At 39.8% G+C, this 14,932-nt stretch overlaps 1 protein-coding gene across 1 annotated transcript; it reads right to left on the bottom strand.

Moving 5' to 3' along the window:
• Positions 1-271: 271 nt before the first annotated feature.
• On the bottom strand, positions 272-10,096 carry LOC123755272 (probable cation-transporting ATPase 1). The gene is made up of 2 exons (XM_069328026.1): positions 9,759-10,096; positions 272-1,103 (listed from the first exon to the last, which is right to left on the bottom strand). The coding sequence occupies exons 1-2, from the start codon at positions 10,094-10,096 to the stop codon at positions 272-274; spliced, it is 1,170 nt and encodes a 389-aa protein (XP_069184127.1).
• Positions 10,097-14,932: the final 4,836 nt, after the last annotated feature.

The raw sequence follows: 14,932 nt of genomic DNA, 5'->3' as shown, positions 1-14,932 counted from the left end.
AGAACTAATCAGGCAAGACAACTGTACAACTATTAAGACAAGACACCTGTAAAACTATTAGGACAAAAGAGCTGTAGTAGAATTAATACATGACAACTGAAGAACTGTTAATACAGCTGTAGAATTGTTAAGACAGCTGTGGAACTATTACAACAAGACAATAGAAAAACAATTAAGAAGAGAGAGATGTTGAACTACGAAGATATGTTGGGTTCAAAGTTATGAATACAATCAACTGTAGAACAATGAAGATAAAAGAGTTGTGGGAAAATTAATAGGAGTCAGCTGTAGAATGATCAATACATGAGCTGTTGCTATGTATCAAAACGGGAGAGCTCTTGTTATATTTCAAGACGTGAGAGCTCTTGTTATATTTCAAGACGTGAGAGCTTTTATTCTGTTTCAAGACGTGAGAACTCTTGTTATATTTCAAGACGTGAAACCTCTTGTTAGATTTCAAGACGTGAGAGCTCTTGTTATATTTCAAGACGTGAGAGCTCTTGTTATATTTCAAGACGTGAGAGCTCATGTTATATTTCAAGACGTGAAAACTCTTGGTATATTTCAAGACGTGAGAGCTCTTGTTATATTTCAAGTCGTGAGAGCTCTTGTTATATTTCAAGACGTGAGAGCTCTTGTTATATTTCAAGACGTGAGAGCTCTTGTTATATTTCAAGACGTGAGAGCTCTTGTTATATTTCAAGACGTGAGAGCTCTTGTTATATTTCAAGACGTGAGAGCTCTTGTTATATTTCAAGTCGTGAGAGCTCTTGTTATATTTCAAGACGTGAGAGCTCATGTTATATTTCAAGACGTGAAAACTCTTGGTATATTTCAAGACGTGAGAGCTCTTGTTATATTTCAAGACGTGAGAGCTCTTGTTATATTTCAAGACGTGAGAGCTCTTGTTATATTTCAAGACGTGAGAGCTCTTGTTATATTTCAAGACGTGAGAGCTCTTGTTATATTTCAAGTCGTGAGAGCTCTTGTTATATTTCAAGACTTGAAAACTCTTGTTATATTTCAAGACGTGAAAACTCTTGGTATATTTCAAGACGTGAGAGCTCTTGTTATATTTGAAGACGTGAGAGCAGCTGTTATACCTAGATGTGAAACATTTAACCCAATTTCAAGAAACAGAGTACCTTGCACAATTGATATATTCCTGTACACAAATCATTTAATATAACATCAACTGCTAAATAAAAAGACCAAAAATTTACTTTTAGGCAAAAAGTAATATCTTGTTCTCTCACCACCAAAGCTGGTCGGAAAATGGTCCAATGGCCTCTTCAGCAAATATTAATCAGGAGAGTTTACGAAGTTAGAGCTGAGCTATCGTTCTTCTCTAACATTAATGGATTTATATCCCTTCAATAACTAACATTCTTTCTTTCTCGGCTAATGAATGTTACGAGCTGTCCTCCACCTAAGGCTTTTCTCGCACCCCCCCCCTCCCAAACCATTAAGGGAAATAATGGGTTTAGACTCGTTCTTAAATCTGACGAGAGCAAACTAGTTAGGGAAAGTTATTCTATATCTTAACAAGTTCTAATGGAGGCCAAAGGGAAGAGGGGTTATCTAAAATGCTGGATGTATTTTAGTAACTTTAAAATTAAATAAATTAAATCCTCATATCACTGAGAGTATTAGGAAAGATTAATACTGAAGCATTTCTCTCTCTCTAAGAAGCCCCGAGTTGAAACGCAAAATTTATTTAATCATTAGAAAGCAACGTTGTAGGTGATGAGGAATAAGACTTTCACCTGCAGCCCAGCAAACAGAGCGAGGAATAACGAGAGGGCCAAGGCTTTCTCTGCAGCATCAGGAAGATGCACGGGACTTTCTCTTCTATTACCCGGGAGCATAAGGACGCATCTCTGCCGCTACAATAGAGGAGGGCCGGCTCTTATGTACATCCTTGATGGGATCTGAGGTAATACCAGAAGGAAGGAGGGGGCACTGGGAGGAGTCTGGCACTCCAGCTAATGCAGAAAACATTTTTTTTCTCTCAAATGACAAGATGAGGAGAATGAAAGGCCGTCATCCCCGCCGGACTCGGGTCATTGTTGGTACTCGTTGGTGTCATTTTCTGGTATTACACTAAGTGGTCAAGGACTCGCACACAACTCCATTTGATTTTGCTACTCAACAAGGCTGTTCACGGAAATAAGATTTACACACACACACACAACACAAAATTTACACACACACACACACACACATGTATGTGTGTGTGTGTGTGTGTGTGTGTGTGTGTGTGTGTGTGTGTGTGTGTGTGTGTGTGTGTGTGTGTGTGTGTGTGTGTGTGTGTGTGTAATGTGTGTGTCAAGTATGTAAATAACTTGACTGCAGGAGCTAAGTCTTTTATGTCGATGTTTGCAGACGATGCAAAACTAATGAGGAAGATTGAGACAGATGAAGAGTGTAAGATTCTCCAGGATGACTTGAACAGGTTGCAGAGATGGTCCGATAAATGGCTGCTAGAGTTCAACACTAATAAGTGCAAGGTGATATAAATGATTACAGGATCCAGGAGACCGAAAGGCCAATATACGATGAAGGAAAACTACCTCCCAATAACGTCTAGAGAAATAAACCTGAGAATGGACGTAAAACCAAACCTAACTCGAGAGGCACATATAAACAGAATAACGTCAGCGGCATAACCTACTCTGTCGAAATTCAGAACATCCTTCTGAAACTTTAATAAGGGGGCTTTTAGATCACTATATACCGCCTAAAAGAGACCAGTCTTAGAGTATGCCGCCCCATCATGGAGCCGCCATCTTAAAAAAAACACATAAGGAAACACGAAAAGGTGCAAAAGTTTGCAACGAGACTCGTCCCAGAGCTGCGAGGGATGAGGTATGAAGACAGACTGAAGGTATTAAATTTGAAGACGTTAGAAAGGAGAAAGGAGGAGGGAGGTGGGGACATGATACAGACGTATAAAATACTTAGAGGGATTGACATGGTTGAAAGAGACCAAATTTTTACAATGAATTCCAATTTATCAAGGAGCCACGGATGGATGCTTGAGACTCAGATGTGTCATAGAGATGTTAGAAAGTTATCTTTCAGCGTAAGGGTAGTGAATATATGGAATAACCTTGTAGATTGTAGATGCAAACTCCATTCATAATTTAAAAGCAGGTATGATAGGGAGATAGGCCAGAAGTCATTGCATTAGACAACCAATAACTAGGAAAAACGGGGGTCCAAGAGATGGAGCTCGATCCTGCAGGCACACATAGTAAATACACACACACACACACACACACACATGGAAGACGTGCAGACGGGACACCACGAGCGCAGCTGTCATCCTGTAACTACACTTACGTAATTATATATACACACACACACACATCTAATAGAGAGAATGTCTGTCTGTCTGTCTGTGTTTAAAGTTGGAGGTCAGATCCTTGTTTGTGATCATCTTACAAACTTCGAAATATTCCTAGGCCACAAATCAGCTTTCAGTTTGTTTCTTATCGATAGTTTGTTTCTTATCGATAGTTTGTTTCTTATCGATAGTTTGTTTCTTATCGATAATCACACTGTTGGCAACTGTTTAAAACATCGGAGGCTTTTTACTTTTTAAACTCAGATCTGGTGCTTTTTACCTTTCTAAATACCTAAATAATTTTAACTGTAGCATTCGATACGGAGGAAACTCCTCACGAGACATTAAGACACCGTCCTCGTGAGCACGTGGGTGTGTTCTGCCTCACAGGTTTCCTCCTTAAGAACAGCAGGTTGTAGCATCGTCTGCAATTAGAGATCACTGAAGAAATGACCCAACCCCTTCACTTGCAGCGATTTCCTTGTTCTGACTTCTAACTCTCATCGACTAGATCTCAATATGGTATCAAGAATGTAGCATCGAAGATTTTCTATAGCACATGAAATATACATTATCTAGGTCCCAACACCAGTCATGATGCAACACCCGAGATGTAGAATTCAACATCAATCACTCAATAACCGCGAATAGAAATGTGATGTACTTTTCGCGTTAGATCACAATATTCGCCCTTTTAGATTACATGCAGTGACATCAAAGACATCTGAGTTCAAGTCTATACCAGTTCGATGAAGACATTACGACGAAGAATATTTTCCAATAAACCCAACATTTTTCCCCCATATACCAAACATTATGTGAATATATTGCCGCTATTAGACCAACAGAACCTGCTTCAGAGAGCGAGACATCAAAGCACCATTGACAACCGTCAACAAATATCATTTCAAAGATCATTCACAGCATTTCGAAGACCCGTCACAGCAACAAATAAAAGGGAAGGAAAAGGCTGGTGAAAGAGAGATAAAACACAGCATTCGTTTCATAGGTGAAAAATGGTTGTAATACTGAGGCACAGGTGGACGGCGTGTATCTTGTGTCGTGGGGGGTAAAATTTCATGAATAGCAAAGAGGAGAGGGACCAGAGAGAGAGCCTTCCTGGTGAGGCCTCTGGGAGGCTAGGGGATTGGTGAGAGGGAAGGCGGAGAGGATGGCAAGAGGGAGTGGAAATTGGCGATGAAACTTACTAGATGGTGACGAGGGGATTGGTGACAAGGGTATATTGGATGGTGGAGGGAATGGTGCAGAGGAGTGGAGATGGTTACGAGTGAATTGGCTATTGTAAGAGAGTGAAGGGTATGGTGTGAAGCGTTTGGGGATGTTGTGAAAAGTGTAATGAAATACTGTGGGGGTTTTAGATAGTGAGAGATGTGAGATGATGTGGAGAGACGTACTGTATGGTGTGTATGGTGATGTGTAGTGGGGTATGGTGAAGGACTGAATGGTAAATGCTAACCTGACTGCAGTGGTGATTGGGGAGGTGGTTGGTGCTACAAGGAGAGAGAGACGGAATTATCACAGGAAAGCACCCAGCCATTGCGACTATATAGCACTGGGAAGGTATAAGAATAAGGATTTGGGTTGGAACTTGGGGGGATTGAACGCCGACCTGCATAAAGCGAGACGGTCGCTCTACTGTCCAGCCCACCTGCTCTACAGGAAGGATGTAGAGGCTTTGGGAGGATGGGCAGAACAGACACCTATTGGTATTGCCAAAGCACTTCCACTTGGTCAGAAATATTTTCTGAATTAATAATAAACACAAGGTGACTCGCAGAGACATGAAATAAAAACAAACCTGAGAAATATACAAACATACAAGCATCTTTGTGGAGACCTTTGCTCGTCTCATCAACATACAAGCATCTTTGTGGAGACCTTTGCACGTCTCATCAACATACAAGCATCTTTGTGGAGACCTTTGCACGTATCATCAACATACAAGCATCTTTGTGGAGACCTTTGCACGTCTCATCAACATACAAGCATCTTTGTGGAGACCTTTGCTCGTCTCATCAACATACAAGCTTCTTTGTGGAGACCTTTGCACGTCTCATCAACATACAAGCATCTTTGTGGAGACCTTTGTACGTCTCATCAACATACAAGCATCTTTGTGGAGACCTTTGCTCGTCTCATCAACATACAAGCATCTTTGTGGAGACCTTTGTACGTCTCATCAACATACAAGCATCTTTGTGGAGACCTTTGCTCGTCTCATCAACATACAACCATCTTTGTGGAGACCTTTGTACGTCTCATCAACATACAAGCATCTTTGTGGAGACCTTTGCACGTCTCATCAACATACAAGCATCTTTGTGGAGACCTTTGCTCGTCTCATCAACATACAAGCATCTTTGTGGAGACCTTTGCTCGTCTCATCAACATACAAGCATCTTTGTGGAGACCTTTGCACGTCTCATCAACATACAAGCATCTTTGTGGAGACCTTTGCTCGTCTCATCAACATACAAGCATCTTTGTGGAGACCTTTGCTCGTCTCATCAACATACAAGCATCTTTGTGGAGACCTTTGCTCGTCTCATCAACATACAAGCATCTCTGTGGAGACCTTTGCACGTCTCATCAACATACAAGCATCTTTGTGGAGACCTTTGCTCGTCTCATCAACATACAAGCATCTTTGTGGAGACCTTTGCACGTCTCATCAACATACAAGCATCTTTGTGGAGACCTTTGCACGTCTCATCAACATACAAGCATCTTTGTGGAGACCTTTGCACGTCTCATCAACATACAAGCATCTTTGTGGAGACCTTTGCTCGTCTCATCAACATACAAGCATCTTTGTGGAGACCATTGCTCGTCTCACCACCCTCACATATGTGTATGTGAGGGTGGTGATTACCCTTCCCTAATTAACTCACATATGAGTTAATTAGTAAAGAGTTAAAAAAATATTCGAGGTGATGAAATTTACTTGAAATACTACTAATGATTATATTTACTATTCATATTCCACAAAATACATATTATGTAATATCAATTAAACTTTCAAATAGTTGTGTTTACATAATGGAATTACTTTACAATACTCATCAGAATTAAGACAATCATGATTTGTTCATCACATGAAATAAATGGTTCACTACAGGTCGTAATGGATCACCTGATAAACACAAAACTAATACACTACCTATATTCCACACGGGAAATGGTAATATACACTAGATAAGCAAACCAGAATTAAAGTCACTTTTTGGGGGCTTTGTAATGGCCATAACTATAGAGAATGGTTACAGCTATTACATAAATTAACCCCCACGTGTGTACACAGTAACAGAACCCTCACAGCAACAGGACCCACTCAACAACAGGACCTGAACAGCAAGAGAGAGAGAGAGAGAGAGAGAGAGAGAGAGAGAGAGAGAGAGAGAGAGAGAGAGAGAGAGAGAGAGAGAGAGAGAGAGAGAGAGAGAGAGAGAGAGAGAGAGAGGGAGAGAGAGAGAGAGAGAGAGAGAGAGAGAGAGAGAGAGAGAGAGAGAGAGAGAGAGAGAGAGAGAGAGAGAGAGAGAGAGAGAGAGAGAGAGACCCTCTGGCCTCAACACACCAGCAGACATTCACGAAGACAGTCTGCTTAAGTCGTGCAGGACTAACTGGAGACGAGTACATTGACTAACCATCACAATAATTACGAAACACCTGACATTGCGTCCCAACAGAGATGTGCGTTCCTACCAAGGGGTTGCGTCCCCACCAAAGGGGTTGCGTCCCCACGAAAGGGGTTGCGTCGCCTACTCTCACTCGCTTTCACGTTCCAGTATTGTTTGTTTTGACCATTTAATAAAAAATATTTTCTATTTCACAGTTCACAGGACTTTCATATGATTTTCAACTTGTAAGTTAATTAACATTAAATTTTTTTTCCAGCACAACACGTCCGTTGGAGAGTTTAATTAAGATATTGAAACATTTGCAGCATTTCGTTTATAAAATGTCACGGGGTCTTTTGGTGAGCTGTAGTCCGAGCCTGGGCTCTCTCGAGCTGAACACCTGTTAGGGTCATGGAGCCTAATTAAAAAAAAAACATATTTTGACTTTCAGTACCTTGCATTATGCCCCTTCGTTACATTGGAGATAGTGAGGAAGACTTGAGGGGGACGTCTCGTCGATATCGTCGAAGACACGATATCATATATCCTTGCTGTGAGGGATATATGATATCGTGAGGAATGATAATGGGGAAGCAAGAGGATCTTAACTACCCTTATTAGATGTTAGAGTAGGCGAGAGCTTATTTTGAATGAACCAGCTTAGTTACTCAGTACTAAGGTGCTTCCTTTGTCTGCATGAGAGGGGGTTATTTTGTATTGATTGCAAGGATCAACGTCCGTGCAACCCGATCGCTGAGCACGCCTCCTGGTTGGTAGTCTGGTCAACCAGGCTGTTAGATGCAGCTTTTGAGCACCGTGAGAGGTTGGCTAGTTATGTTACTTATCTTTGGTGGGAGTCTGTTATAAAGTCCTGGGCTCTTTATGTTGATAGAGTTGTCTCTCATCTTACCTATATATATCAACTTACCTAAATAGCCCTCTGCTTTTCAACGGGGCTATTTTGCACTTCCTGCCATGTCTCCTGGTCTTGTGTGGAGTTATTTCCGTGTGCAGATTTGGAGCCAGTCCCTCTAATATTTTGACAATTGTAAATTATTATATTCATCTCTCACACATGTACTCAGGAGAATACAAGTTTATAAATTTTAAGCAGTTTGATTAAATTTGATGTTTTATTGAATGGATTCGGGAAGTAAAAGATCTTAACGTTTTATAAAGATCTTGTTCATTCAGTATCATGTTAATATTTCCAAATACCGAAAATTAAGCAAAACTCAACCACAGACAGTAAACATATATGTAGCCTTCAAACTTTCTGAGAGTTAGCTAGAGAGGTAGGTTGCCCTTTTACATTTATTTTCGAGAAGCCTTTTATTATAAAATGTTAGCGGCTTTAACACTAGTTTGGCCAAGCAAAAGCCACGTTGCCAAGCCAAGCGTGACTTTTTTGGACTCTGTATTTTGCGTGGGAGTGTATATGTGTGTGTGTGTGTGTGTGTGTGTGTGTGTGTGTGTGTGTGTGTGTGTATGTGTGTGTGTGTGTGTGTGTGTGTGTGGGAGTGTATATGTGTGTGTGTGTGTGTGTGCAGAAAATGCATATGAAATATCACACCACTTGATTACACTATTGTGGTTCCCTTAATTTGCTGTTGTGATGGGTTGGCTGAAACGAAGAGTACATGTCCCCCTACACACACAGTAGCTACACCACTGACTATATCTGTTATGTTCATCACTTTGTGTACCCGGAGGAGTGTACAAAGTGTTACAGGAGCAGTGCACAGAGTTACAGGAGCCGGTGGCTGAGCGGACAGAACACTGGGGACGCCTGATCCTGTGGTCCCGGGTTCGATCCCGGGCGCCGGAGAGAAACAATGGGCAGAGTTTATTTCACTCTGATGCCCCTGTTACCTAGCAGTAAATAGGTATCTGGGTGTTAGTCAGCTGTCACGGGCTGCTTCCTGGGGGTGGAGGCCTGGTCGAGGACCGGGCCGCGGGGACACTCAGCCCCAAAATCATCTCAAGATAACCTCAAGATAATTCCCTATCAGTACACAGTGGATCACAGTGGGTCCACTAAGTGAGGAAAAGTAAAAAGAGCAACAGGAGATTGCATTACTTAACATCACTTAACATGACGAGCCAATATATGCATTAAATGAAATCTAGAAAACATATCTGTGAAATACACGTAGAAACACAGTTTACAAATTTAGATTTCAATCTGAATAGGAAAAAATATGAAAAATTCAGTAAATCATATGAAACACCTAAATAGGCCTCAATGGGTATAGAGGGGCAATGTGATCAGATTATTTGTTAATTGTGTGCAATTATTTGAATGTTGCATGTGCATAGCTGTATCATTTAGGTGAATTTCTGTTGCTATAATCTGTTAGTATCTTGGAACATGGAACATGTCCCTATACCACCAGAGTGCTGTTAAGTGCCATGCAAATCACTTAGTAAGGAGACAATAGTTTTCTTTCAATCATAACACGAGTCTTATGAGGCGTAACCAAAGCCAAAACATATAATATATGCTTGTCGCTTTTAATAATGATATTATCGTTTGATACGTTTTTTATCATTTATTTTGTAATTGGACAAGCCTCTCTATGTAAGTACTACAAGAGATCGTCAAGAATTGAGTGCGTACCATAAAAATATTAATCAGTCTCTTAAGGTATTCTCAAACACTTTTTAATCTGTTTTAATGCCTTTTCGTTTTAATACTACAGTTAAAATAAAACACGAGTGTTTTCATCCCATATTCTCTAACACCTCTCCTGTGACATCTCTCCGCTGACACCTTTTCTCTGGCACCTTTTCTCTGGCACCTCTCCTCTGACACCTCTTCTCTGACACCTCTCCTCTGACACCTCTCCTCTGACACCTCTCCTCTGACACCTCTCCTCTGACACCTCTCCTCTGACACCTTTTCTCTGGCACCTTTTCTCTGGCACCTCTCCTCTGACACCTCTTCTCTGACACCTCTCCTCTGACACCTCTTCTCTGACATCTCTCCTCTGACACCACTTTTCTGACACCTCTCCTCTGACACCTCTTCTCTGACACCTCTCCTCTGACACCTCTCCTCTGACACCTCTTCTCTGACACCTGGCTCTGCACGCCACATCCACGTCATATCAGGACTAAATATATATTTAATCGTCTGCAAAATCTCCACTAAGCTCCAGCTCCTGTTATAGTGAGTTCGTTGAGCCTTACGATAGACCTTCAGTCTCACACGCCTGGGCTCCACTGTTCGAGTCTCCTACAACCCAAATGAATGGAATGGAATTGAACCTTAAGCTTGGCACATTAACTATCGCCGCTTTTCACCTTCTGTACCTCTTCCCTCCCCCTTCCCCCCTACAGTCAATAAGGTTAAGAGATTGTGAGTGCAGAAAAGTGGCTCTGAGGAGAGTGTAGCAGAGCAAACTCTTGCATTTAGAGCCACATCTAAGATTTAGTGACAATTGAAAGCATTAAGAAGATTTAGTACAGGAAAGCGGAGGGACTTTATCAGCTTAGACAATTTTAACTTCTGTTAATCCTATTTCAATTAATGACATTATAAAATATGATTTAGTAACAGATTATTTCATGTGTCACTAAAAATTATCCTGGTGATCTCAAGCTATAATTGTATTAATGAACAAATAATTGATAAAGAGCAAGACTCGTCCTCACATTAGAAAATTTTAAGTGCATTATATAATTCACGATTGTATAATTATTAGCTTAAAGCCCAAATGATCCGTTGAGCGGGACAGGGAGTGGGACGGGAGGAGTGGGACGGGGAATTGGACGGGGAGTGGGACGGGGGAGTGGGACGGGGGAGTGGGACGGGGGAGTGGGACTGGGGAGTGGGACGGGGGAATGGGACTTTCCTCTAATATTAGCAAGACTTAATACTCATTAAGTATTGCTAGAAACACTCAACCAACTTTTATTCAACCAAAAAAGGAACTTGATTTTTTCTTTAATTCTGAAGTGTTCAAAAAACAGTCTAGATCTTCTAAGTTACAAAGATAGTGCATAGTTTCATAGGTTAGGTAGGATTGGGGATGGGTTAGGTCAGGATGGACTAGGTTAGGTAAGATTTCCTGGTTTCAAGAATAGATTGGATAGGCACATGATTAGGAAGAGTTTGAGCTGAAATAAGTCTCATCTACAATATGCCAATGTTCCCTGATTGTTATATATTTTAGACCTAATTTACAAGTAACAGAAGATTAACGCTTGCTGTTTCTTAAGAAAGAAACAGTCTAGTCTACTTCTCTACTTCTATTAGTCTACTTCTACTCTTCTACTTCTGAGATGGAGATTGAAAGCACATTTGGAGTGGGGGAGAAATAGGGCGAAGGGCATAAAGAATTTTAATTTAAAATGCATTTATATATATATTATATATATATTATATATATATAAATGCATTTATATATATATGCATTTATATATATATATATATATATATATATATATATATATATATATATATATATATATATATATAATATAGAAAGTACCTAGACTCTTTTTAATTGGGGTACTGAGAGTCATGTGTGTGTGTTCTGTGAACTGATGATACCTTCATCATAAACAAGAGACTTTCAGCTAGCTAGCAGAATCATTACTCCACTTCACAGATCTGCTTCATCATCTCCCGCTCCCTCATCTTGACTAATGACACCGCCACACTCAGCCATGCTGACTACCCACTCTCTCTCTCTCTCGTTCACTCTCTCTCTCTCTCTCTCTCTCTCTCTCTCTCTCTCTCTCTCTCTCTCTCTCTCTCTCTCTCTCTCTCTCTCTCTCTCTCTCTCTCTCGTTCACTCTCTTTCTATCTCCCTTCCTCTCTTCTCTCTGTTTTGGAAACAGCTCCCTCAAACAATCCGTAAAATTATATCAGTTCTTAATACCATGGCTGTCAAAGAAAGTCAGAAGACATATTTAAAACGTCAAAGAAGGAGTTAGAACACGTTTTTAAAACGTCTAAGAAGAAGTTTGAAAACGTGTTTAAAACGTCTAAAAAGGAGTTAGAAAACATGTTTCAAACGTCTAAAAAGGAGTTTGAAAACGTTTTTAAAACGTCTAAGAAGGAGTTCGAAAATGTGTTTAAAACGTCAGAGAAGAGCTTCCAAAATTTCAAAAAAATTCAGGTCATTGGCGATTCGTTTACGATTCAGCATCTTCGACCCCTCTGACATCACCTAAATTCCAAAATAAATATTTATTGTGAAAAAATAAAACTTTGGGAATATATAGACATGCATGAACAGTTGTAAAAACTGAAATGGACCAGTGAAACCCCAGTTTAATGTGAACTTGTATTTTGAACAATGCTTTTGTGTGCGTGAAGCCTGTAGATGTTATATGTGAAGGTTTTATTCAAATAATTCTTTTTTAGTGGCGCAGAGATATCCTCTTATGCCATAGTGACTTAATGAGTGTCAGGCTTCACTCATCAATCCTCCTTATACATCCCATCCGTCACACACCTCCACTAGACTACCTCATACTTACCCTTCCATCACACACTTCCACCAGACTCCCTCATACTGAACCGCCACACTGCTCTACACTTCCCTCACACGTCTCCAGCATCTGTTAATCTCTACCTCACACTTGCATATGCATCATACTATACGATATCAGTCATACTAGCCCTCAGTCACTGTAATAACACACTCAGAATGACATTTACTCCACTGTCATGCTGCTAAGCTTAATGTTTAGCTCAGCAATCACGACATTAAATATGATATAGGAAAAATATATATATATTAATTAATCGTTTCCAGATATGGACACCATTATTAAATAATAGTACTGAAGAATTTGAAAAATGTTAAACAGTTTAAATTACAATTATTATAATGGTAATTGGAACTCGTTTTGGTTCAAAAAAACTCTTACTGAATTTGTTTTTATGATATGCTATATAATTACGTTTGATTTATTGCCAAATAATTATTTTTAGCACATATTTTCTATGGATTTTTATTACACATGTTAATTACATCTTATTATGGTCATTGGAGGATATTTGTATCACTAAATGGATTTTATCCGTACCAGTGGATATTTCTAACACAAAATAACACTTCAGTGATACCACTGTATGTTTTTTGATGTCCTTAGTGTTGATGTCCAAAGTCAAGATTAATCTTAAAAGTCAAGACAGATGTCCCAAGTCAAGACTGATGTCCCAAGTCAAGACTGATGTCCCAACCCTGGAAACACAAACCGTAACTGTCTCTATTTTCCGCTTGTTACTACTTATAATAAAGTTGTTACATCTTGGCTTAACGTGTTTATGACGTATTAGAACGTTGTTACAACTTGCTATATTGGTTGTTATAACTGGTTAGGAAGTGTTAAAACTTGTTCGAACGTTGTACCAACGTCGTAGTTTCGGTGTATGTTTGGCGGGAAGTCAAGACTACTGTCCCAAGTTAAGACTGAAGTCCCAAGTCAAGATTGATGTCCCAGTTAAACATCAACTCTCAATCGCTCCATTTCGGCAAAAGTAAGACGTGTTGGTACAGGTGGATGAGAGGAATGGGAGGAGAGGGTGGGAATCCATCACGTAACGTAACAACCTGTTTGTTAAACACATGAGATGGTTGTTAAACACATGAGGTGGTTATTAACACATGAGATGTTTATTTGTCACTTCTTTAAGCAACACTCTGGAGCATACTATAATGGTCACCTTCAATAGCAGAGAGAAAGAGACAGTCAACACATTTTCAACACAATGTTTTTACGTTGTATTGCACGGTTGTGGTGTTGCCAACCCGTTCTCGCAAATTTAATAAGTCAATATTGACTTATTAAATATGTGCATAAGTGACATACTTAACATAATAGATACCCTTAAAAAGATTCATAGAAAACACCGACCTTACCTAACCTACTTAGTATGTTAAGATAAGCATCTTATTGCTTCGTAATTACAGTTATTACCTAACCTATAATAGGTATAGGTTAAGTAATAATTGTAATTACGAAGCAATAAGATGCTTATCTTAAGATACTAACAAGGTTAGGTAAGGTCGGTGTTTTCTATGAATCTTTTTAAGGGTATCTATTATGTTTAGTATATCACCTATGCACGTAGTTAATAAGTCAATATTGACTTTACGAATTTGCGAGAACGGGTTGGGTGTTGCACATGGTTGAGGTGTTGCACGGTTGTGGTGTTGCACATGGTTGAGGTGTTGCACGGTTGTGGTGTTGCACATGGTTGAGGTGTTGCACATGGTTGAGGTGTTGCACGGTTGTGTTGTTGCACATGGTTGAGGTGTTGCACGGTTGAGGTGTTGCACGGTTGTGGTGTTGCACATGGTTGAGGTGTTGCACGGTTGTGGTGTTGCACATGGTTGAGGTGTTGCACATGGTTGAGGTGTTGCACGGTTGTGTTGTTGCACATGGTTGAGGTGTTGCACGGTTGTGGTGTTGCACGGTTGTGGTGTTGCACGGTTGTGGTGTTGCACGGTTAATGTAATGTGGAAAACCAAACATTCCATATAAACTAATATTTCTGAAATACCGTGAAGAACGAGACAATTACATGTATATGAACAATTAGACATAATTCCGATTGTTAGTACAATTACGTACAATTCCGTGTAAATGAAAAAAAATACAAACAATTCCCTATATAATTCCCTAAATACAAACAATTACAAAAATTACGTAAATACGAATAATTACAAACAATTCCATATATACGAACAATGAAAAACTAGTCCATATATACGAACATATACAAACAATTCTATATATAAGAACAATTACAAACAATTCCGTAAATAGGAACAATTACAAACAATTCCGTAAATAGGAACAATTACACACACACACACACACACACACACACACACACACACACACACACACACACACACACACACACACACACACACACACACAATTTCCGTGTGCTCTTCCCCCGCCAAATCTTCTCTCT

This window comes from Procambarus clarkii, chromosome 20, assembly GCF_040958095.1.
Source record: "Procambarus clarkii isolate CNS0578487 chromosome 20, FALCON_Pclarkii_2.0, whole genome shotgun sequence".
Classification (NCBI taxonomy): domain Eukaryota; kingdom Metazoa; phylum Arthropoda; class Malacostraca; order Decapoda; family Cambaridae; genus Procambarus; species Procambarus clarkii.
Note: the sequence above shows the minus strand (reverse complement) of the source record. Positions and strands in the feature narration are given on the sequence as shown.